The sequence below is a fragment of the Parasteatoda tepidariorum genome, chromosome 3 (genome assembly GCF_982258835.1).
Source record: "Parasteatoda tepidariorum strain Cologne lab strain chromosome 3, Ptep-v5.0, whole genome shotgun sequence".
NCBI classification, from domain to species: Eukaryota; Metazoa; Arthropoda; class Arachnida; order Araneae; family Theridiidae; genus Parasteatoda; species Parasteatoda tepidariorum.
Window position 1 is genome coordinate 71,573,234 of NC_141757.1, and position 24,723 is coordinate 71,597,956.

Sequence of the window (24,723 nt, forward strand, 5' to 3'; positions counted from 1 at the left end):
ATCAAGATTCTGCCTCGATATCATTATTTAAAAGTATTTCTTACTATTGAAAAAATAAAAAATTTACAAATTTTTATAAAATATTCCATTTGGGATCTTTTTCCCCCCCTTGTAATCAACTCTTTAATCACAAAAATTTGATTGAGCATTTATTAATTCGTATAATGGAACATCATTAGGTCTATATTTATATTTTAAGTCAGCTTACCTTGCCAGATGTAACCATCTACATTATGTAAGACGGTTATTTTAGGACATGAAATATTATATAATTCTTATTTGCATAATTCTTATTTGCTAATTTTAAAATTGATCTACAATTAAATTGAAGCACAAAAGAAAAACATGGTTACCATTGACCTGACATCTTTAGCGAAGATAAAAATTGTTGATAGGTCACAAAGCCATTTGCCTAGTAGTTTGTTAAAATGAGAAATAATTTCTACATGTTAATGGTTTTAGTTTTCTGAATATTTGCTTACTGACTTCAGATTTTTTGTTCTTTAAACAAAACAAAATACTTTAGTCTATCAACAACGTGATAAAAAGTGAAAATGCATGTTCTTAATGTTCGAAATGAATGAATTACCAAATTATTTATTACCCAAAATTTATTTTATTCTTTTGTTCTAATTTTGAAAAGTCGAGACTTATTATTAAATATGATAACATATTTAATCAAATACAGAATGACAAAAAAAGCTATAAATAGTTATTTATACTTATAATTACAACCCCACTAGCTAAAAATAAAAGGAGTAACTTTTAGTGCCACATTACACACTGTTGCTTCGATTAACACTTCCAAATTAACTTCTAACTATAATTTCTAGAAAATTAAGAAAAATTTAATGAAGGTAATAAAAGGAAATGATAAAATAAAATTGTGAACTTTACAATGCTTTATACAGTTGGCATCCCTGCTCATCGACAACTTTATTTCATCCTAAAAAAAATTTCTATAATAGTGCAAGTGAAGAACAATAATAAATTAAAACACTAAATGATGAAACCTTAAATTAAGGAATGTGATTTCCTTCATAACTGTTCAACATGATTAGATGAACTAATATACATGCGTTAATAAAGGCAAATTTATTTTGAGAACACCACAGTTTTAGAGAACAGACCATGAGAGATTGTGCAATTCTTCAGACGGTATTGCTGTAAATGCAAACTAGCACATACACTTATAAAGGCAGTCTTTATATCTTTATATGGATTGAAACATAAAATGCTATAAAAATCTTATACTTTCTTTCTCTTTATGTATAGAAAACTGTATATACCAGTCTCCAAAGTAATAAAAATTAAAAGGGTAAATATCTTTAATTTTATCAAAGTAACAAATACTATATTTATTCATATAAATTTACTTAAAATCTATTTAATTTTAAGCTCTACAAATGAAAAATAATTAAAAAGATTAACATTAGATGGTTCAATCCAGTATCTGAGTATTGACAAAATTTCTTTTCTTACACAAACCAGTTTTCACTTTGTGGGGTAGTAGAGGCTTTCGTCGTGCATATTGTAGGTGAGCCCAGTCCCTGGAGAATATCCGCCTCCGGGGTAAGGTGGGGGCTTTTCTTCGTTTCTGTTTGGAGAGGTGGTATATCTGGGCACTGCTGGAAAAAAAAAAACATTAGAATCATAAAAGGAAAAGATAACTTCTCTATTTCGAATTTAAATAAAAGGATTCATATGAAATTTTCTATTTAAGGTTTCTTTTTTATAACTTTTAATTTTGATGGGAAAAAACTTAAATTGAAAGAAAATCAGAAAGTAAGGTTACTTATTTGATTCCATGAGATAAATTGCTACATTATTGATAAGTGATAGCGTTAATGGTGTCAAAGTTTTTAAATATTTATTCAGTTGTGAATACACATTTGAGATCTAGTTTCAATATCAGCCAAACTGAAAAGAGGTGAGATAAGTAATTCAATATTTATGATCTTGCAATTTCGGCTTTTTTTATCCATCATGAAAGTATGGAAAAACTGATATTTATTAAATAATGTGATTTTTCTATATTACCAAATCTCGAGGGAAACATTCATTTTATTTATATTTTAAAGTAATTGAGTAAAAACTGTCAAATTTTACACCAAAGATTCAAGAAAGTTTACATTTCCACCTTTTTTAAAAGTAAAAGAAATTTCAAATCCCTTCTTTATGTGTGATAAAAACTATGTTTTTATTTAAATTAATGATTTAAATTATTTGTAAAAATGAGACTATAAAAAAAAATTTTTATATATATATTAAATTTTTTTTATAAAAAAAAGTTGGACTAATCGGCTTCATAGTTAATTAGCAAAATTTTACCACTTTCGATTAACAATGACTAATTATTTATTTACCAAAAGAAAGAAGAAAGTGAGAAGTAATTTACTTCATAATTAGTTGGCAACATTTTAGCTCCTTTGAAACACTATGGTGTCAATAATATACTGAAAGAAAGTAAATGGAGTTTTTCAGATCTCTCATAATTAGCTTCAACCAAAACAGAAAACTTTTGTAAGTTTTCAAAGCCAAAATTTTTCTTCTATATGCAGAGCTCTTATAAAAAAATGCCTCAAAATTTACTTTCAGTTCATACTCTTAAACTAAATGTAGCAAGTATTTTTCACTTCAGAACATAATGATTAGAAACTGATTCAAGTTCTCCATAACCAACCTTAGTTGCAAGAAAAAGTTTCTTATATAATTTATTAAATTGTAAATTTATAACAATGTTTATTAAATGTTATATACAAAAGTTATGTTCAAGAATTTTTTTGCAGCTAAATTTATGAAAACTGTTTTTATTAATTCAAACTTATTTTATTATACAAAAGCTAAGAAAAAATCAAGCTAAATGTTTTTGTTTTTTTTTTTGCCTCCAAATAAAAATTTTGCATTTTCTGATTCTTTGATTTTAAGTATAAATTGAACATAGGAATATAAGTTTGAGTTCAGTTTTGTTTTCTCATCTAATTTTCAAAGTTTAAAATTTTTATTACTAATGCTAACATAAAAACACACAGTTAGATCAAAATTACAATTTAAAATAATGTAATCCAAAAAGCATGTTTGCTAAATAAAAATGGTCCTTTTTCTCAAATTATGACCATGTTAAATTTTGCATATTATTCACAAACCCATGATTCAAAACAAAAATTTGAGTTTATCTTACATTAAAACAAAAATGAAAGATCACAAGATCAAATACAAATAATATATAGAAGATTGGAAAGAAAAAAAAAGATTAATTATGGGTTTAAACTTTAAAGGACATGTTATATGATTGAGAAAATTAAATTTTGATCAAAGAGATGTTTTCATGTTCAATTCGAACTACCGTTGCCAAAAACTATCTTGCTTTACCAAATAAGGTACTGGATTTTGTTCCATAACGGCCATGGTCAGCATGCTGAGTTCTGATAAATCGACTTGAGGTTGTAATATTGAAAATGAACTCAAGTATTAAAAACTACTTTCAGTCAATTTATTTTCTATAGAGTACAAGTGATTAAAACACTTGTTAGCAGAAAAAATTTATAAACAAGAATACAAATAATGTTCTATTAAAGCACTGTTCAGATGAAGTAAATTAAATTGTTAATCTGATTAGAATGCTAACTAGGTAATACTTCAGTTGCAAACGTTTTAGGTACAACAGAAATTAACCTAAAATTTGTTTTAAAAAAACTTAATTTTAGCAGGAAAAAATTTTAATTTCTACAATTAGAAATCCTTTGAATTTTGAGTTATATTTTACCGCAATTTTTTGATTAACTATCACTATTTTCTTCAAATTATTGATAGAACTCGTTTCCAAGTAAATTTTAAATTATCCAAAAATATGTTTCCCGATCTATACTTTCATGCTCCAATTTCTATCTCCAATTTTCATGCATTTGTGTGAATTTTTAATTAGGAAAAATAAACACATTTTAAATCTAACATATTTAAGTTTCATTTTTTTTTCTCCATCTAGTTACATATTTCTAAAATTTTATACTAATTTAAATTATGGTTACATATTTTTCAAAGGGCACCATCAAAAAGTACTCTTTTTAGACTAATATTGTTTATAATAGAATAATATAATTTTATATAATAGAATAATACAATTTGTTTACTATGTTTACTAAACCTACACTTGTTTTCTTTTAAAGATAGCTTATTAAAGTAGAATTTCAAATTGTTCTAAGTCCCAAACAAGAGTATAAGTTTTAATGTCAGTTTCATTTGTTTAAATTTTAATATGAATTCTACCAAATGAAAAATTATAACACTTGACCTATTTAATGTTAATTAAAACTTTAATATTTCATGATATACTTCAATTGTAATTTTAAAAATTTATGGCAGCAAAATAAACAACAGATTTAATTTTTTTATGAAAATAAAAACTTGAAAAATATTGATTTTCTATTTTAACTTAATATTTTTAACATTATTTAACAGCTAACAATAAATATTTTTTGTATTACTATTAAAGTCAAATTTACCATCTTTAAATTATTGAAAAAAATTGAAGTATACTTTTAAACCTCGATACCTTGTAGGAGAAAATAAAAAGTTTAAATAACTAGAATTCAAGTCATCAAAAATGAGGAGTAAAATAAAGAAAAAAGTTTTTTTTACATACTTTTCTAAAAAGTTATCTAATTTGTATTAATACAGAAACTATTAAAGAAAATTAATTTAAAAAAAGATCTATGATCAAAGAACAATGTGGTGAAGAATATGATATTTTATCAATTACACTTTTTAAATAGACAACATAGATTTGAATGTGTTCTCTGATATATTTGGCTGACTTTCTATGTATTGTCTTAAAGTACACACAGTAGATAATACTTCTTAGTTAGCGAAATTCTTTGGTAAATCAAACATTTCTACATCTTTTAATTCTATTCTATTCTTTAATCTATTCTATATAATTATTTCTAATTCTTTCTACATCTATCCTCCCACTAACCACATATAGCAACAGGGTTGTCAACGGCAACAAAGTCATTTAACTTTATATTACCAAGTTGCACGAGTTCCTTTGAGTAATTCCAGTCATTTTCTGTAGGTTCACAGCTATTAATTAATGGAGCACTTTCATGGTTTTTTAGAAAAATAGCATTTTTAAATCCCTTAATTATGGTAGAAGATACATTACACCTAGCTCTTTCAAACGCGTTTCCAACTTATTAATAATTTGTTTCACTTCAATATGTGTATTCAGTTTTGGTTTGTAAGCCATTTCAAACAAATGACTTGCAAAAGATCTGTCCATCTCAAACTAAAGATGATTTCTGAATTTTTCAAGAATGATACGAGACAGCTAGAATGAGAGGACGCACATGGTATCTCTTGTTGCAGTAGTCTAAAATATCCAATCGGAACTATAATGTGACTTTCTATCTATCAACACCAGTTGACAATACATGATTACTTTAACATCACCTATGGAACTATTTAGTTGTTGATATTTCATTTGTGGGTTCCATATTATGATTCTTCAATTCTCAGCTTCCCATTTCGATCAATTTAAAAAAATATTTGCCAATGTAAAATTAATTGTTTATTTTATAACCGTTGTTGAACAGCCGACCCAATTTCATGGGTTTACGACTACTTACGTTCAACTCCGTAGCCTTGTAATTTTGAACCAATCCAGAAGACAAGGAAACTCCTGGATCAGTACCCCCAGAGGTATTGATTTGTTGTGGGAACATGGAGGACTTTGAGACTCGACAGATTTAACGTGCATCAGTCACCATTTACTACACGGGGAGTCTTCGGCCGGCAAGAATCGAACCCACGACCTCTTGGATATGGGCCCAGCGCCCTACCGACCAGGCTATCCTGGCCCCCTATGTAAAATTAGACATGATTTAAGGAGATAAAAAGTTATGCACATTTTTAATAATTTTTTAACAATTTGATAAATAAAGGGTTAAATATTCAGTTAGCCTATACTAGAGGGAACCTTGGGGACCCTCTCAACCTTGGGGAATAAATATCAATAGAAAGTATGGGTGGTAAGTGGTCAATACATATGGATTGCAACTGCCTGAAGACTGATAAGAAAACTAACAAGAGTTTTTAAGACCACTCTTTGATGATCAATTGAAATTTAGTTTCCAATGTGTGTTTACAATCCTTGCATCCCTTCATTTTAAAATTTATGTAGGGTTTTTCCTCGTAAATTTTTGAATAGTTCTTCTATTTTTAAAAAATTTAAATTTTTTGGGAGAAAAAATATTTTTTATGCCTGTAAAAAAAATTGTCAAATCAAGGGAAAAGCAAAAAAATGTCAAATCAAGGTTTTTTTTTCAACATTGAGTGTATAGAAAATTTAAAGGAAAAAAATTTTTTCTTTGAGTTATCGAAAAATTTATGAAATTGAGCTTCAAGCAAGGTTTAACTGTATAGATAAAAAATGAAGTATAATTAGCTTTTTATAAAATACACACATACATTGACAATTTATAATATTAGAAAATGCTTAAATCACAATAGCTAATATAAAGGGACTAGAAAGAAAAAAAAACAATGCACTATGCTGTCTTGACAAATACCAGCCATGCACTAAGTAATGCTAAGGATTACCTTAAAAACAAACCATTTATGTTCAAACATAACAAGACTGATCTAGCCATCTAAAACGACACATTTAGAAAAGACAAAATTGGCATTACACGCTTACTAGGATAAGGCTGTCCTGATACTACAGGATGTGTAGAAGCATTCTGAGATTCAATCATATGTCCTTGCACTCGAACTCTACGGCATAGAACTAGAGCGATGCTTGCAACAAGAATGCCAAATACTAGTATTAGAATTATTACAAATGCAGTAAATACACCAGCAGCCATTCCTAAAATTCCTGTGTTGGCAGAATCATCTAAAAAGTGAATAAGACAAAGAAATCTTTAGAATTTAAAATCAATTTTGAAAAAAAGTGAAAAAATGTCTCCTAGCAATAATTAAGTTTTTAGCATTCAAATAGGTTTTTACTTTGCATGCTCTATTTTACCCTTGAATAAAAAGAGGAGAAATAGATTATGTATTAGATAGTTGTGTAAGAAAACAGGTTGAATTATAAGATATTTCAGATTAAATTTTCCCTAGGAAATCAATTTTTTCATTACAAGATAGAAAATTTAGGATAAAAATTTAAGTTTAAAAAGACAGTAATAAAAATTACTCCAACTAAATTTAACTAAATATGATTCTCAAAAAATAATATTCAGAAAAAAAATTTGTAGTTAATAATATAATTTAAAATAAATGGAACTCATTTTGTACCACTGACTTTGAAAGGGTTAAAAAAATTTACTTTTAAATTAAACCTTAGTTTTTTTTTAAAGTCTTTTAAAATATAAATAACCGTCATTCATTGCTTAATCAGAGAAATGCATAACAAGAAAGCATTTTTGAAAATTTCTGTATAAAAATATACTAACCAACACAGGAGGCATGACTAGTTTCATCGCTATTATCTCCACAATGATTAACTCCATCACACGTCAAATCAGGTGTTATACAGAAACCATTCATGCATAAAAAGTCTCGACAACCAACAGCTTAATTGAAGAAAAAAATGCATTACTTAATACAACCATTAATTTACAAACTAAAAATGAAAACACTGCATTTAAATAGTGTACTGAATCAAGGTGGTTACTATCAAAAAAATATATATACATATAAATTCCTTGACTTTTCAAGACTGATTTCATAGAATTTTCCTTACTTTTGTAATCAATAATATAAATTTTACAATTCATTTTTCAGCTTACATACCAGTATGTAACTAAAAAATTCATTGTATGTATATTTATATACATACATATCGATGTATGTACATAAAATGAAAAATGGATTCTTTTACACTACTCATAATTGATTTTCATAACATTAATTTTCATTATATTGGACATAAAACTTGCTGTTCCAAGCGTTTTGTTAGAATTTTTAAAAATTGAACTAGAATCAATAAAACTCCTACTTCAATAACCATCAACCACATTTAATAATTATTAATACACATTAATAATAAATTTCTTAAAAACTTGTAAATTTTGGTCTATAAATTGTTATAAAATCAATTTATAATTATATTAGTTATTATTATTATTATTTAAAACAACCACACAATTTTGTTTATTCACTATGGAACATTAAATTAAAATTTTATGAAACACTATGAAAAGATGCTTACGAGAATCTTTAAAAGTGGTAATGACAAGTTTAAAACCATTCCCAGCTTGAGTCCACTTGTCAGTTTCATATTTAAGAGTTACATAATTACTTTGTGTAAAGATGGTCCCTACATCAGCTCTAGTACTTCTGCATGACAAATCTGCCTATTGATAAAGAATAAATCAATAATCACTTTTGGTAATTGCAATTTTTATCACAAAAATATTATTTCTTCATAATTAGTTTAAAACTTCTTCCAATTTACCAGAAATGTTAACAAAATCTTGAAAATTAGATTATGTTTCAAATGCACTAAGATCTACCATCTAAAAATATTAAAGATCTGTTTATGGAAATTTGATAAATATATTGCAGTTATAAGAATTAGATAAGTTTTTTTTGAGGAGGGGGGGTTAAAATTCACTATTCATAAAACAGTAAATAAAAATAAAACTACATACCAAAAACTAAAAAAATTTTTAGATTTCAATTAATTCTTTAAAAAAAATATGCTCAAACAATTTGTTTTCATTATTTTAGAAAAAAATTTTTGCGTAGACATCAACTTTTTTCAAAGTTTAAAAAAAAAAAAAAAAATTTCAATAAACTAAAAAACCTGTTTATTTTTGCATAAACCAAGTTTTTTTTTATTTTTGTTTATTTTAAATAAAGGATTAAATAATAGCTTATGTTCTAAATTAAATCTTATCATGCTATAATAAAGTACAATCAGGAAATCACTATCACTATCAATTAATAATATCAACAATTAAAAATGTTTCCATACACGCTTAAATATTACTTTACTACAACTAAATATGCAAATGAAAATTTAACTTCAAAATATTATAATGAGTTCCCCTTTCTTTCCCAGTTTATATGAATATGTAATACTTTAACATTATTTAATGTCCTTAATTAGGTACAGTAGAACCCAGATTATCTGACGCCCAATCATACAGTTATACAATTCCTTTTTTGACAAATAACAAAGACACGTGTTATGTTATCATTACAACTAATGTTATATTCGTTCATTTTTGAACCTTGTGTCATTAAACCCCAAATCACATCTATTTAAATTTAGTTCAACACAATTATTGCTATACTAGTTGTTCATTTCCTCACAAAATCGAAATAAAAAATGTCCACTGATTATCTGACTGTTTTAATTTTCCAGTCCCATGAGTGACAGATAATGAAAATTCTACAGTATTCAACTTACAGCAGTTGTATCAATTTAATTAATAAAATGATCTTGCCTTGATTTTTTTTTCTATTGAATAAATGCAAATTTTAACTTTTACCTTAAGGAAGCCTGAAGAATATAAGGTAATATATTTTAATTAAAAAATATTTAAAAATAATGTAATGATGAAAGAAATGATTAATTTATGTCAAATGATGAGCAGCATACATTATAATTTACATACATACAGTGAAACCTCTAGGAAGAGACCATTCTCCGTTCCACAATAAAATGGTTGTTAATGGAGGTTGGTCGTTCTAAGAGGTTACCCTATATTGACTTCAAACTTGTTATGGAAGGTACACGATTTTCCGTAAACGATTTTATTTTTAGGCAGTATCATTTTCTTGGTACGGAAATGCCACTTCTATTGACGTCATGAAAAGACAGATCTATTAATAAAATTTAGGATCTACAAAAATTATCCCAACAGATATAATGTGTAAAAACAAATTTAACATACAATTTCATATCATAGAAATTAGTTTGTTTTAAAAGATAAGAGGTTTTTTTTAGATGCTTGATTTTTATAAAAAAAAATCAAAAAAAACTTTTTTTCTAATTTAACTTTCAACTTTAAAAGTAAATCATTGATATCAGCGTCTTTTGTGAACTCTGACAGCAACATGAAGTAGTATAATCAAAAAGCTCTCAAAATTAAAGCCTCACACAAATATTTTGAATACATTTCAATCTACTTTAAAATGTATTCAATCAGTTTTGGCTTGATATTTTTTTTTTTGTCTCCTTATTTGACATTTTCTGCATTCTGTGCAGATGTTGCCCCTGTTAGGTGGTTGCTACATAGAGTTAGTCTTTCCTGGAGGTTTCACTGTATATATATATATATATATATATATATATATATATATATATATATATATATATATATATATATATATTGTCATCAGCTCACACTATTATATCTGAAAAAATTGCATTAATATAGCCAAAGCAAAATATATATCAATATAGTGTGAGGAGCACCAATAAAATTGAAACGAAAATAGAACTTTTTAAGCAAAAAATGTAAAATAAAACAAGAAATGCAAAATAAAATAAAACAAGCAAGCAAAAACGGAGCATTAAAATCAATATATAATATATAAAGCGAGTAGTGAATTAAAAAAAAAAATAATACATTTAAAATACTTTCTCAATGATGTCAATAAATTTTGTTTAAAGATATCGAATAGATTATCTTTACTTTTAGGTGTACTAACAGAAAGAAAATGGTTTGTTTATTACTTTAAAAACTTTATTTTTAATAAGGAAAATTTAAATACCAGTAACAATTTAACAAATTTTTCAAAAGTCCAATTAAGCAACTACAAAAATATTTTGTAATTACCCCCATAACCAAAGCTAACAATAATTATAGAATCTTCTGTAAAAAATTCTATGTCAAACTTTTAAATAAGGAGTTAAATTACAGAAAAAATTTTAAGCCTAGTAATTTAACTAATAATATTGACATTAAAAAAATTTTAGCCTTATATAATAGGTTAAAAATTAAAACTAGTAATATATACAATTTCTATACTTAATAATCAGTTCAAAATTTCATAAAATTTCTAAATCACTTGAGAGTCTTGCCTAACTAAACTTGGCACCATTTTCTCTAATTACTTAAATAAAATTATTGAAAATAGTAAAGGTTTTTCTTGGATCATTATTAATATTCAACCTATTTTAGAATTTATTAAACAAAATAAAATTCTATTGCGACTTTTTATTTAAAACGCTCTTTTAATAGCATTCCCCTCTCTAAGCTAAAAGATGTTCTTTTGAGTTATTACTGTGATTTTAAAAATTTCCTTAATGCGATTTTGATTATTGGGAAATTCTATTTGATTTTTGTCTATTTAATATTATCTTTACAATGAAAAACACATTTTTGTTCAAACTGATGGAATGCCACAAGGCTCTAATTATTTTTCACTCTAAGCTAACTATAAATTTAACCTTTTACTAATAACTAGTGACCCTTTTTAATTTAGAAAAATTTTAACTGTACTTACTTTAATGCATACTGTATATATATGAGTGGGGTGGCTGTAAATAATTCTTAGACAGTTATCATAGTTTAAAAATGTGTATTTCAGAAAATTGATGAGAAAAGTTTAACATCCTCAAGTTTCACTATGTGGTTTACAACCTGTCTTAAAATTTAACTTATTCTACAAATTTATGAAGTTACCATCTACACATTAAGAAATAATTCGGAACAAAACCTAGAATATTTTATTATCTTCATATAAACTAGTTTTATTAGGATGCTCTTCAGTGTTAAAATTGTTTTAGATGGCAGAAAATTCTAATTATAAACGAAAAAGCATTCGAGTTGAATGGGTAAGAAACTATTAGCACAATTAAGAAAGATATCTAATTAAAAGAATCATAGTCTACATTAGACATTTTATTATTTGTTTTAAGTATTACATATTAAAAATTGTAGCAAATTTACCTTATGATTTCCAAAAGCATGTGCTCCATCATAAATAAAGAGATGATCATTACAGTCCAAAGCTAATCTCTCAAATCTTAGCATAAATCGCTGAAGTATAGTATCTGTTTGAAAGGTTAAAACGCATTGCAAATTATCTTCACCTTCAGATGTTAGTACTGTGCCATCTATTTTCTTATACATTTGTAGATTACGCTCTTTTGTGCATAAAGTAGATATATGATCTATAAATAATACATAAAAAGGTTTTAAAGCAATATTCTCAACAAAAAAAATAATAATAATAGCGGTAGATGCTTTAAAACTGGAGCCACTGAAATATGCTCAGAATTGCTAAAAATGCAGTCAATTGTTAAGAAATGAAAAAAGATAAACATCAGTGATTAGCCCATTCTAAAACTTTTTTTCTGTGTGTCATAGATTTATTAGCAAGTTAAATGAATCATAATGTAATAAATTTTTTCAGATATTGTAAAACATTATATAAAATTTTTTCACTGCAATAAAAACTCTTATCAAAAATTTAAATCAGGAAATAGTGAATCCGATTGGAGCAACTTAGGCAGATTAATCGAATTGGATGCAGTAAAAAAGGTATCAAATTAATCTACGTATTCAATCAATATTGTAATATTTATGTTTTTTTTACACAACTTTAAAGAGTAAATAAAATTATTTAATCAAATAAAAAAAAACATATTGTCATGCTAAAGTATTAGCATTACAAACTTGTTTAAATAACAAGTTTAAGCAATTTGATGCATGCTCTTAAGACTCATTTTACACATAGATTAATAAATATGAAAATACAAATATTTCATTTTATAGTTTTCTACCAGAACAACCAAAGTCATCTGATTCACTACATCCAAGTTCGTTTAAAAATTATTTTTTAACATATGACCGAAGTGTTATTGAAAATGGTTATTTCAATAGTACATAATTTGAAGAAAAAAAAATTTTTGAATATGAAGGATTTCAAAAATTCTCAATTGATTACTGTTTCAGATTCCCTAGAAATTATTTTTAAAAAAATCTGGATGCTTGTTCATAAAAACACCCACTTTATTAAACACACTTCTGAGATCAGATAATATAAATTGAGATTTTATATATTTATCTCAATTATTTATTAGGAAAACTTATGATTATTATAACTAATGAATTTTTACGAAAATGTTAAAAATGTTTTTTTCTACGAATAAAATTTTTACAACAGTGATTTCAAGCTTTTACTTCGAAGTTCTTTAACTACTATGTGGTAATTAGTCAATACAAATTTTAATGCTTTAAGTTGTAACAAAATTTGGGTTTACATTTATTTGTATTTTCTCACAGTTATGTACTTAAAAAGAGATTTTGAGACACCATGTACGCCTCCTAAAATTTACTATACAAGAATGCGGCCCTACTTCACAGTAACGCCCACCATCTTATAATTTGCACTTTTAAGTTTTACCCATATTTACTTTTATCATTGCATTTTAAAACGTCGCAAACAAATTACGACAAGACAAAATTAAATTTTATAAAAATTTAATAATGTAAAATATTAAAATGCTGAAGTTAATTAATTAACGCAAAAATTGTTATCTTTGAAATTATAACCCGAACGTCGAAAACGAAACTAATCATACAAACCGAACACTATTTAAAATAAAGAATTATTTTTATGGATTCAAATAAGAAAAAAAAGCTTTTTTAATTAAAATCAAATATTAAAACGTACAATACTTATTTTTATCTGCGTATGTACCATTTCGACAGAGTAACAAATTAAGTAAAAGACATTGTAATACTACAAAACACCAGTGATCTCTTTGTACGCTCGCCATTTTGACAAACTGAAGTGATGTGATGCCATATTACGCCAAATAAATAAGCAATAACTGTCTATCTACCTAAATTGATTGTTTTAAATTTCATCTTCATCGTTATCGGTTAAATTTGTTTTTAAGAACTGTTTACACTGCATGCAATTTACGTAACTCTGATTGCCACCGTAAGAAAAGGAAAACTTGATTAATTCTTGTTGTTGTTAATTTACGTCGCACTGGAGCTGCACAGTGGGCTATTGGCGACGGTCTGGGAAACATCCCGGAGGATGATCCGAAGACATGCCATCACAATTTTGATCCTCTGTGGAGGGGATGGCACCCCCACTTCGGTAGCCCTACGACCTGCGCGTGAAGTCGAGCACTTTACGGTAGCACAGTTTAACGAGGACCAATACCGCACACCCTCGGTCCCTACGCAGGCTGATCCAAGTGGTCACCCACCAGCACACTGACTGTAGCCAGTGATGCTTGACTTCGGTGATCTGCTGGGAACCGTACCTTAACGATCAGTCCACTGCGGGACGGCGTATAGTCAGTTTCTCTCTTGATTTTAAATAAATTAAAAACTTTTAAGTTAGGAAACTACATGGAACTGACATCTACTACAACAAAGTTAGGAAAGAGAATGTCCTGGAAATATTAAAGAATTGTTTGACAGTTAAATACGATACACAGATAGCAAAATAAGGTTTATTTTCACTCAGCAAAAATCTCAGCAGGCGATGATGATTCAAATATGACATGAGGCGGGTTGAAATGCGATTGGAGGTGCGATTGTTCTTGTCTTCCAGTGGCACCATCTATGTCCAATAATTAGACTTCTAACACACCCATACGTCGCAGTCATTTATAGGGTGGGCTGATCCTTACATCCATTCATTCATCCATAGATCATAACTTTGACCTGAACCAGAGAACGATCAATCTCCAATCCAGTATCGCCCCCTTTCCCAATCCAGTATCCCCAGAGGTATAATTAATTATTTTTTCATGGGAATTTGGAGGAGTTTGTGACCCATCAGATCTAACGTGTACCAGTCACCATTTGTCACACAGGAAGTCTTCGGCTAATTGGATTCAAACTCCAGTTCTCACGAACGTGAGTTCAGCGCCCTAACAACCTGGCTATCCCGCCCCCTCGTTCGTTCTCTAATTATTAGCTGCTTTTGAGGGGGGCATTTGGTGGACACATTTAATGTTTTGTTTTTTAAAATTTTTTGGTTCAATGGAGAACTTTGATATTAATATCAAAGCAAAAAATGGATGTTAAAATTTCTAGAAACATATACATATGCTAAAAAATATTTATAAAATTGCTTTGAAATTTCTTTATTTTGTACTTCTCTTCTATATAGTTATCACAGATAGCGCTATAATTGATGATAATGCAATTATGATATGAAGTGGGTTAAAAAATTCTATATAGTCTGCATTTAATTTAATGTATAACATTGTCCGTTTCTTTGATAGGCATTGCTCTTCGTTCTCTAATTATTTTTAATAACTTCGTTTGAGGGGGTTATTTCGAGGACATTTCAATTATTTTTAATTCTTTGGTTCAAAATAGAGCTTTGTTATTAATATCAGTCAAAAGATATATGTTAAAATTTCTAAAAGCATAAACATATGATAAAAATATTTGTAAAACATTTTTAAAAAAATTTATATTTTGTCCTTGTCTTCTATATAATTAGCACAGGATGCACCATGAAATGCATATTATACCCTATTTTTAGTCTAGAATAGGCGAATTAAAAGGCATTTACAAAGCATTAAGTCCATGGACGATTTTTACCCCCAACGATTTCTTCTTAATAGTATATGTGATATCTTACATTTAGAGCAAAGTTGTCGATAGCAGTAAGGGAAACGAGTAGCCAAGAAGTGTTGAGTTTGTCATGATGGATTTTAAAAGAAAACCTCGAAGCCATGAGTTAAATTGGACTAGCTGGTCACCACTGGTAGCGAAACTTTTGATGGTTTACAGAAGTGGTTCCCAACAGTGTAGAAGTTGGCTGACATTTATCGCCCCCTTTTCCTTTTTGATTGAAAAAAGCCATACATTGCTTCAAGTGAACAGCAATAAATTTGAATATATACTAAATTATACCTGATTTTGAATAATGAAGCAATTTTATCCAGTTACTTCAGAAAATTAAAAATAAGAAAATGTGTATCCCTTTCACTTTTTTTAAAGAGTTATATTTAAAGTGAAATAATTAAAACGAGAGTAATTTTTTTTTGGTATAATGTTTTCTGGAAAAAATTGAAAACGTTAACAACTGAAATGTAAGAAAAAAGCTGAAAATTTGAAAACTCAATTGTTTATTTTTACCTCTACAATGACTACCTTGTGCTTGGAGGATTTCAGTTAAAGCTTGAATATCAGGCTTTTTGTTCGTCAGATTTAAGCATAGGTCTCCTTTGAAGTAAATGTCCAACCTACATCTTTGTTATGTGAGAAGCTGAACGACCAAACTAAATTTTTTTTCTTCTAAATATGTTGACAAGAAGAGTTTTGAATAATAAATTGATAAAAAGATTTGAAGAAAAGAAATAACATAAAAAGATTAGTTGAAGCTTGCTATTTTTATTAATCAATCAAAAGTGACACGTTGAGATAATAAGCACTTTTTAAATTCTTTTTAAGCTACCATATGTTGTACTAAGCATTCTATAATAACAAATGCCCTACGATACCATACGAACATGTAAGAGATAAAAATTAAATCCACTCTCACATGAACAATATGAATTTATTATACTTACATCTTTCCTCAATTTTTGACTGCATTACTTGAAATTTTACTTAACGCTTGAAATTCTATTCTTCTTCTAAAGGCCGATTAGCTGATCTCCGGGGGTGGCTAATCTGCAGTATACCTAGCAAACCGTGCAAACCTAACTCCGAAATACGGGATTTTGTCTCATAATGATTCTGCTTCGTGTTTTAATAAATAAGGGAAAATAAGTAAGCAATTTTCCGTTTAGTTTTTAAATTGGTTTGATAAAGACGCATTTTTTACAGAGTCCACTTTTGTAAGCATGCATATAAAATTTCGAGCTATATCCATTTTCGTAAACATGCATTTCAAATTGCGAGCTATTTCCATTTACGTAAACAGTAAACACTCATTTTGAGCTGTGTGCATAAGGGGTCCAAACTATTGGGACCATATTTCCCAGATTACGGATACCCTCTATATTTTAAGGGACAGTTTCAGATTTAAAATTTCTCTCATTATCAATCACGTAAATAACACCCCCGTACTGCTTACGGAGCGAGGGGGGGGGCCCACGATCCAGAAATAATTCACCATAAATAGGAGTGCACAACCTGCTTGACTCCCGCCCCGCGGCAGCATCTAAACATAATAATAATAGAAATTATTCTAATTTTTTTAGGGAAAAAAAATTATCAAAATTTTGAATTGCGCACTTCAGTTTTAGACGATTCAAATCTAAATCAATGTAGTTTTTTGATCGCTTTTTTCGGTGGTAATCACTAAGAATTTCTACTGTTTTAAAAATCCAAATAATTTTAATACGACAAAATTATGATGCGTGAATTTTAATTTTAGTAATCACTTTACTCCTGCATTTCAATGTGCGCCGATTTCATGGAACATCTAAGAGATTTTTTTTTTTCCTTCAACAGTTACTGTGTAACTGTTACACAGTTATTGCTTCGCTTTTCCACGGGGTTTCGAAAATCCTGCTATCTTCAATCCGATGTTATACCGACTTGCGATTCAAGCTATTTAATCATCACCTTTGAAATGCTTTATTTGTGCCGATTCCATCTTTAATCCATGTTAAATTTCATTTTTTTCCCCTTAAATTTTGATATTTTTAATACAATATTATTACAAAACGTGAAATTTGAACCTGAGTTCTTAAACTGCTCACTGTTTTTCAACTTCGTTTCTAATTTTTGGTAGAATAAAAAAGAGTTTAGAAAACGGTTTCAAGAATTAACATTTATAAAATTTCTCCTAATTCACTAAATAGATATGCCCTATTGATAAAACTGTGCTGAACGCATTACAGCTCATACATAAAACGCAATGATAGTATACACATAAATCAAATATTAAACACATTATAGCTCAAAATAAGATTCCAATTAAATGATGAATTTAATTTTCAGCTATAATGCGTTTGTTTGATTTTAAATCATTTTAAATCATTTTAAATCATTTTAAACCCAATACAATATCTTTAATTAAAATAATTAATTTGCATTTATATTGCTCAATAAAATATTTACTCATTTTTTTTTCTTTAAATCCAGAACATTTCAGCCAATTTATTTTAAAATATTCTTTCGTGTTACATGATATGAAACCATGACTTTTTCCCCATATCTTTTTTTATTTCCTTTTATGTAACTATTTTTTGATCAAAAGTAAATATTTTTATATTGAAAAGAATCAGTCTGGTATTCTTCAGTTTTCAATAAATTTTAGTATTTAAAAGAATTTAATTTTATGCAAATATACTGCTAAGTTGACTGATAAAGAAAAAAATAAAAAATAAAAATTACAAGAATGAAGATAATTTTAAAAGAAAATTAAATATTTAAGGGAATTTAAGTGCATGCAAATATATTACTAAGTTGACTGATAAAAGGAATTGTGTCTAAAACATAATGTTTACATAAAAAGTATCATAATTGCCGCCAACATGCCTAAATACTTGGGCACGCGGTACTTCATTGAAAAGGTTGTGCACCCCCATATATTGTACCTTAAAATAATTTTTTTTACATAAATTATTTTTAAATTCACCTGACGAATAAAAATATTTTAAACTAAACTTTGAATATGATTATTGCAAGATAATGAGTTATTTTCACATATTTTCAAGATTAATTTTATGTCAATGATAAGTTGGTAAGTGTATGCTATGTTCCAATTTAGTATTCTTTCTAAATTGTACCTTTCCATTGCAATTATTAATTCCTGATTAATCAATATTGAAATAATTGAGATCAAAATGTATACATTAATATAAATTAAAATAAAATGAAAGATTATAAATACCTTAATGTTTTTTCATTGTGTTGTTATTTCATATCATAACTTTTAAAATTTAAGGCAAGATAAGGCACATTTTTAACTCTAACAGGGGGCGCACCTAGGTCTATGTACGCCACTGCTTATTACTATCTTAAATTCAAAACTCAAATGGACTTTTATGAATACAATGTGTTGCGTATAAGGAAAATAAAAACGATATTTTGAAAATATTAAAATTTTTAAAATAAAACTTCAAATAAATAGGACTTTACAGGTATTTGCCTTAAATTAATGATGTACTATGTCATTGTAATAAAATATTTTATTACGTCTAAGGTTTGGGATCGTGACAACAAAGCTTTTATGTCAATGTATCTAAAATATATTGTGTTGTCATTCCCTGGGAAGGATAGCTACGAAGTCTTTTTCTTTTTATACCGCCAGATGGCGTTCTTTTTAAATTTGTATGTGTTTGTCTGTTTTTTTGTTAATAAACTTTTACTTTCTGTCTGAATCTCGATCCACGGACTACAGTTGGCAGCACGGCTGTGGTTTTGAAAATTATGACGCAGTAAAAAGTTTCACTTAGTTTCGCCGTGATTTACATCGTTTAGATTCCAAAATCAAAATGAGCAGGGATCTGCCGAGTATCCCACTGCTGAACAGTGAGAACTTTTATCAGTGGAGTATTAAAGTCAAGGCTTTGCTGACACTTAAGAAAATTGCTAATGTGCTAACTGAAGAAGCCCCCGTTGATCCAAAGTTGCGAGAACAATGGACACTAAGCAATGATGACGCAGTTGCATACATACAACTATCGCTTTCTGATGACCAAAGTCTTCAGTTCGCAAACGAAACTAATGCTAAAATCCTATGGGAAAAAATTCAAAGCACATTTACTGGTAAAACAGAAGATCGAAAAATCGATGCAAGTAACGAAATAAAAAATCTTGAAATGAAGGAAAATGAAAATGTGTCAGACTATATTGCAAGATCACGAGGACTTAAAACGAAATGTTCATCACTTGGACTGGAAATTTCTGAAAGAGAACTTGTTTATTACACTGTTAGAGGTTTACGAGGACAGTTTACAAAAATAAAAGAAATCCTGAAAACCCAACGTGAAAAACAAATGGATGAAGTTTTAGAAATACTGCGGGAGGAAGAGAACAACTTATCAAAATTAAAAAATGAAATTCCTAGACGAACAGAAGCATTCCAAGTAAAACATAAAAATGAAAATAGAAGCAGGAAGAAATGTTTCATCTGCCATAAAACAAATCACCTAGCTAAAGACTGCTATTTCCGAAACAAGAACGAGGGAAATCAGAACCAAACATCTCAAGAAAAAAGAACATTTTCGAACTATAAATCGGGCATGAACAAAATCAAAAACAATAACGCTCATTGTGCATTTGAAAATCAAGATAAACATTCTAGTGAAAATTTTGCACTTACCGCAGAACAAGAACAACACCAAATAAATTCAAGTGCTACCGGTAAAAACAAAACTGTTTTCATTTTGGATTCTGGTGCTACTTCACACATGGTAAAAGATTTAAACTTTTTTGAAAACTTAAATCATGTTAATGGAATAATACAATTAGCAGGTAAGAAATCAAATTTAATTTCTAAAGGAATTGGCATTGTAAAAGCTACAACAACAGTTGATAATTGCAGTAAAAATCTAACAATATACGATGTAATATATGTACCAGATTTACGAAACAATTTAATTTCAGTATCTAAATTAATTGATAAAGGTTATAAAATTGAATCTAATGGTAATGATATTTTGATTTTAACTAATGATAATCGCAGTGTTTTAAAAGCCGTAAAAGTAAACAATCGTTTTGAAATTTTAATGGAACCGTGTAGTAACATTTCACCTAAAACATTTGATTTTAACGATGTAAATAATTATGAGTTACAATGTAATGAAGTAAGTAATTTGGATACTTATAATATTTGGCATAAAAGACTATGTCATTTAAATCCACAATACATGGTTAAAATGCAAAATGTTATTGGCATAAATTTTAAAGATTTTGAAAATTATCATTGTGAATCTTGTGATATAAGTAAAGTAACTCATAAGAGTCATCCATCAGTTAATATTGCACAAAGTAATTCTGTATTAGAGTTAATTCATGCGGACCTTGCAGGCCCTATAAATTGTGATTCATTAGGAAATTCAAAATATTTTTTAGTACTAGTGGATGATTTTTCTGGGATGTACTTTTCTTATTTTTTGAAACATAAAAATGAAGTATTTGAAATGTTTTGTATGTTTAAAGAAAGGTATGAAAATTTAATGAATAAGAAAATCAAAAGATTCAGAACAGATAACGGTCTAGAATTTGTTAATAACGAGATTGATAGTTTTCTAGAAAAATATGGGATCATACATGAAAAAACAGTACCGTATAATCCTTCGTCAAATGGACGTGCTGAGCGAGCCATAAGAGTATTAGTAGAAAGGGCTAGAACATTATTGTATGAAAGTGAATTACCATTAAAATTTTGGGCTGAAGCAATAAATTTTAGCACACACATTTCTAATCTTACACCGCGTAAAAATAAACAGAATCTTCCGATTGAAATATGGTCAGGAAAAGAACCTAAACTTAACTACTTAAAAGTATTTGGATGCGTCGTTTATTTTCATATACCTAAACAATTCCGAAATAAATTTGATGTTCCGGGAAAACGTGGGATTTTCGTCGGTTATTCTAGAGAAAGGCGCGCTTATAGAATATATGATGTCGATAAAAATATTGTAATTGAAGAGCGATCTGTTAAATTTAACGAATCACTAAGAGGAAGTAAATTTCTAACAAACAAAAATGAATGTAGTATATGGAACATTGAGGATTTGACCCAGTTTAATATGCCTCTACCACAGATCGAAACTGAAACCCAAAACTCCCCTCCAACTGAATCAAGCAGTGAACATTCTTTTTCTCATAAATCGTCCCAAGAAAGTGCTGATTCACAAAATGAAAATAATCAAAATACTCCTGCATTAAGACGTTCTGAAAGAATTAAAAATAAAATATCCGCAAACGCGAACTTAGCCTTGAAAGGATCATCTATTCCTCAAAATTATGACCAGGCGATAAATAGTAATAAATATTCCGAGTGGAAAACCGCAATGGAAAATGAACTTCTTTCGATGGAGAAACATAAGGTTTTCGAATTAATTGAGAGGCCTAAGAAGGAAAAAATAATAAAAAGTAAATGGGTGTATACATTTAAAAATGACAATAATAACAAAATTTACAAAGCGCGACTGGTTGCAGCTGGATTTAATCAAATTAAAAATGTTGATTATTCTGAATCATATTCACCTGTGGTAAATATTGAATCATTTAGGTTATTAATTGCTTTAGCAGCAAAATTGGATTTATTTGTTAAATTTTTTGACATTAAAACTGCATATTTATATGGTGATATTGATGAAACTCTGTATATGGAACTACCTCCAGGCTTTGAAGATAAATATGGTAAAAATAAAGTGTGTAAATTAAATAAAAGTATTTATGGTCTACCTCAATCTGGTAGAAATTGGCATATAAAGTTAAAAAATGAACTTAAAAAGATTGGTCTCACTCAACTTGCATCTGACAATTGCGTATTTACTAAAATTAATGATAATGATTTTTTCGCAATTTGTGTATACGTAGATGATTTGGCAATATTTTCTAATAATTCGAAATTATACAAAGAAATTATTTCAAAACTTAATCAAACATTTGAATTAAAAGAAACAACTAATGATTCAAAATTTTTAGGCATTGAGATTTCACAAAAAGAAAACGGAATTGGTCTATCTCAAACTCATTACATTGAAACTTTAATGAAAAAATATGGTTTGGAAAAATGTAAGAAAACAAATATTCCCATAACTAAAGGTGAAGATAGATGTTTTAATCCTACTGATGATTTAGTAGATCAGACTGATTATCAGGAAATCGTCGGTGAACTTTTATATTTAGCAAATAGAACCCGACCAGATATTGCTTTTGTAACTAGTTATTTATCACAATTTAATAAACGTCCTGAAAAAAGGCATTATGTTTTGGCCAAAAGAGTTTTGAAATATTTGAACGGTTCAAAAGATAGAGTCTTGTTTTATAGTAAAGAATTTGGTTTTTTAAGCTGTAGTGCGGATGCAAGTTGGGGCAATGCAGAAGGAGGAAAATCTTTTTCAGGTTGTGTAATTATGATAGGTAATTCTCTTATAACATGGAAAAGTAGAAAACAAAGATGTGTAGGACTTTCAACATGTGAAGCTGAATTATTTGCTGCAGCTGACACAGCTCGAGAACTTACTTGGATAATAAATATGTTAAATGAACTGAACTGTAAAAAATTTATTGATGCTCCTGTTACTATGTTTTCTGATAGCCAAGCAGCTATTGACTGGTTGAATAATGGTAAATCTTCTAACAAAACCAGGCATGTAAACCTTAAATTTCATTTTGTAAGGGATATGATTGAAGATAAAATTTTAAAAACTGTTTATAAGTATACTAATGATAATATTTCTGATTTTTTAACTAAAGCTGTAACTTTTGAGAAGCTAATTTTTTCTTTGGAAAAAATAAGTTTAATTTGAAATTTATGTTAAGAAAATTAATATTTTTTATGTGTATATTGTTATATGTGTTAAAAAGTAAAATCCTTCTCGCAGGGGGAGATTGTTGTCATTCCCTGGGAAGGATAGCTACGAAGTCTTTTTCTTTTTATACCGCCAGATGGCGTTCTTTTTAAATTTGTATGTGTTTGTCTGTTTTTTTGTTAATAAACTTTTACTTTCTGTCTGAATCTCGATCCACGGACTACATATTGTTTTCTGAAAATTTTACCAAAATGACTTTTTAACACATAATACATAATTGGCACATTATTAACATGTAATACAGAAATTTAATTTTTAGAAAATGAATTTTTACTTAAAAACCATTGAAATGTAAAACTTTATTTGCTTAGTTCATTAATTCCCCCCTCCTCCCAAAAAAAAATTTAAAATATAATAAAAATAGTTTCCTTGCATAACATTTTAACAATAAATTTTTCAAAATCTGTTTTCCTATTTGAACACTGAAAGAGTGTCCGATTATACATAAAATTTGAAACCAGAAAAGTCTTGCGGTCATTTATATCCAAGTCTTACATCATTTTTATCTCTATAAGGGATGTTTTGTAATAATCGCTCTTAATATACAATGTTACATTCCTTATGAAAATGAAACATGAACATTATGCTATCGAAAATGTAACAAATAATTTAAGAAAAAGACGAGAGGAAAAACATTAAAACCAGTTTAATTGCCTGATGACACTTGGTTATATTAATCCTCATATCCTTTGTTTTCGTCGGTAATCAAACAAATTTTGTTGCTTTTAGTATTTTGTCCATTCTTCGAAAGTAGTGATTTGGTAGTTTATGCTAGATTTTTTGTTCCTTCCTAGCTTAAATGTTAATTTGCGATTACCATATGTATACTTTTTTGATTTCACTTTTGACAAGGACTTTAAAAATATGTATTATATATTACTAGTTTGTAGGTTCAACCCAACCAAACATCCATTACCTGTAAACAGTCCCTAACCTAATATTTCTAGCGTTAATATAGTGTATAATTTTTAATTTATTATTGATACATTTTTTTTCAAAATTTATTTTTTTAAACAATATAAGAAATTAAAAATGTTCGTAATCTTTAAACCCTTCTGGTTCATGATCCACGGCTCACGCAGGGGCGACGGGATGGGAGGTCTCTCGGGCATTCCAAAGATTTTTACTATTCGGCAAATATTGTCTAGCCATTCGGCAAACTTACAAAATTTCATTTTTTTTAATTGCTTTCTTTTTTCTTTCTTTTTTTTAAATTTTTTTTTTAAGAAACACAAATGGAATTATGACACGTTTATTTGACTTTTTAA

The 24,723-nt window shown here is 28.0% G+C and overlaps 1 protein-coding gene across 4 annotated transcripts; it reads right to left on the reverse strand.

Annotated features, from left to right (window-relative positions):
- Nucleotides 1-610: 610 nt before the first annotated feature.
- LOC107445020 (uncharacterized) lies at nucleotides 611-13,791 on the reverse strand. Of its 4 annotated transcripts, none has more exons than XM_016059332.5 (6): nucleotides 13,642-13,791; nucleotides 11,913-12,136; nucleotides 8,216-8,360; nucleotides 7,458-7,577; nucleotides 6,698-6,895; nucleotides 611-1,625 (listed from the first exon to the last, which is right to left on the reverse strand). In XM_016059332.5, exons 1-6 carry the CDS (start codon nucleotides 13,745-13,747, stop codon nucleotides 1,495-1,497), a joined length of 924 nt encoding a protein of 307 aa, XP_015914818.1. In that variant the 5' UTR covers nucleotides 13,748-13,791; the 3' UTR covers nucleotides 611-1,494. The 4 variants fall into 4 exon arrangements, with proteins under 4 accessions (XP_015914818.1, XP_015914817.1, XP_015914816.1 ...); XM_016059331.5 differs by having other exon boundaries at nucleotides 611-1,628; XM_016059330.5 differs by having other exon boundaries at nucleotides 6,690-6,895.
- Between the last annotated feature and the right edge of the window lie 10,932 nt (nucleotides 13,792-24,723).

Bases quoted from the DNA above. Each gene is read 5' to 3' on its own strand.
- LOC107445020 (XM_016059330.5), bottom strand. From the start codon at position 13,747: ATGGCGAGCGTACAAAGAGATCACTGGTGTTTTGTAGTATTACAATGT. The intron at 7,578-8,215 runs GTAAGCATCTTT...TCTTCAATTAAG, and splicing joins TACCACTTTTAAAGATTCTC to CTGTTGGTTGTCGAGACTTT. The intron at 6,896-7,457 runs GTTAGTATATTT...TTCACTTTTTAG, and splicing joins TAGTCATGCCTCCTGTGTTG to ATGATTCTGCCAACACAGGA.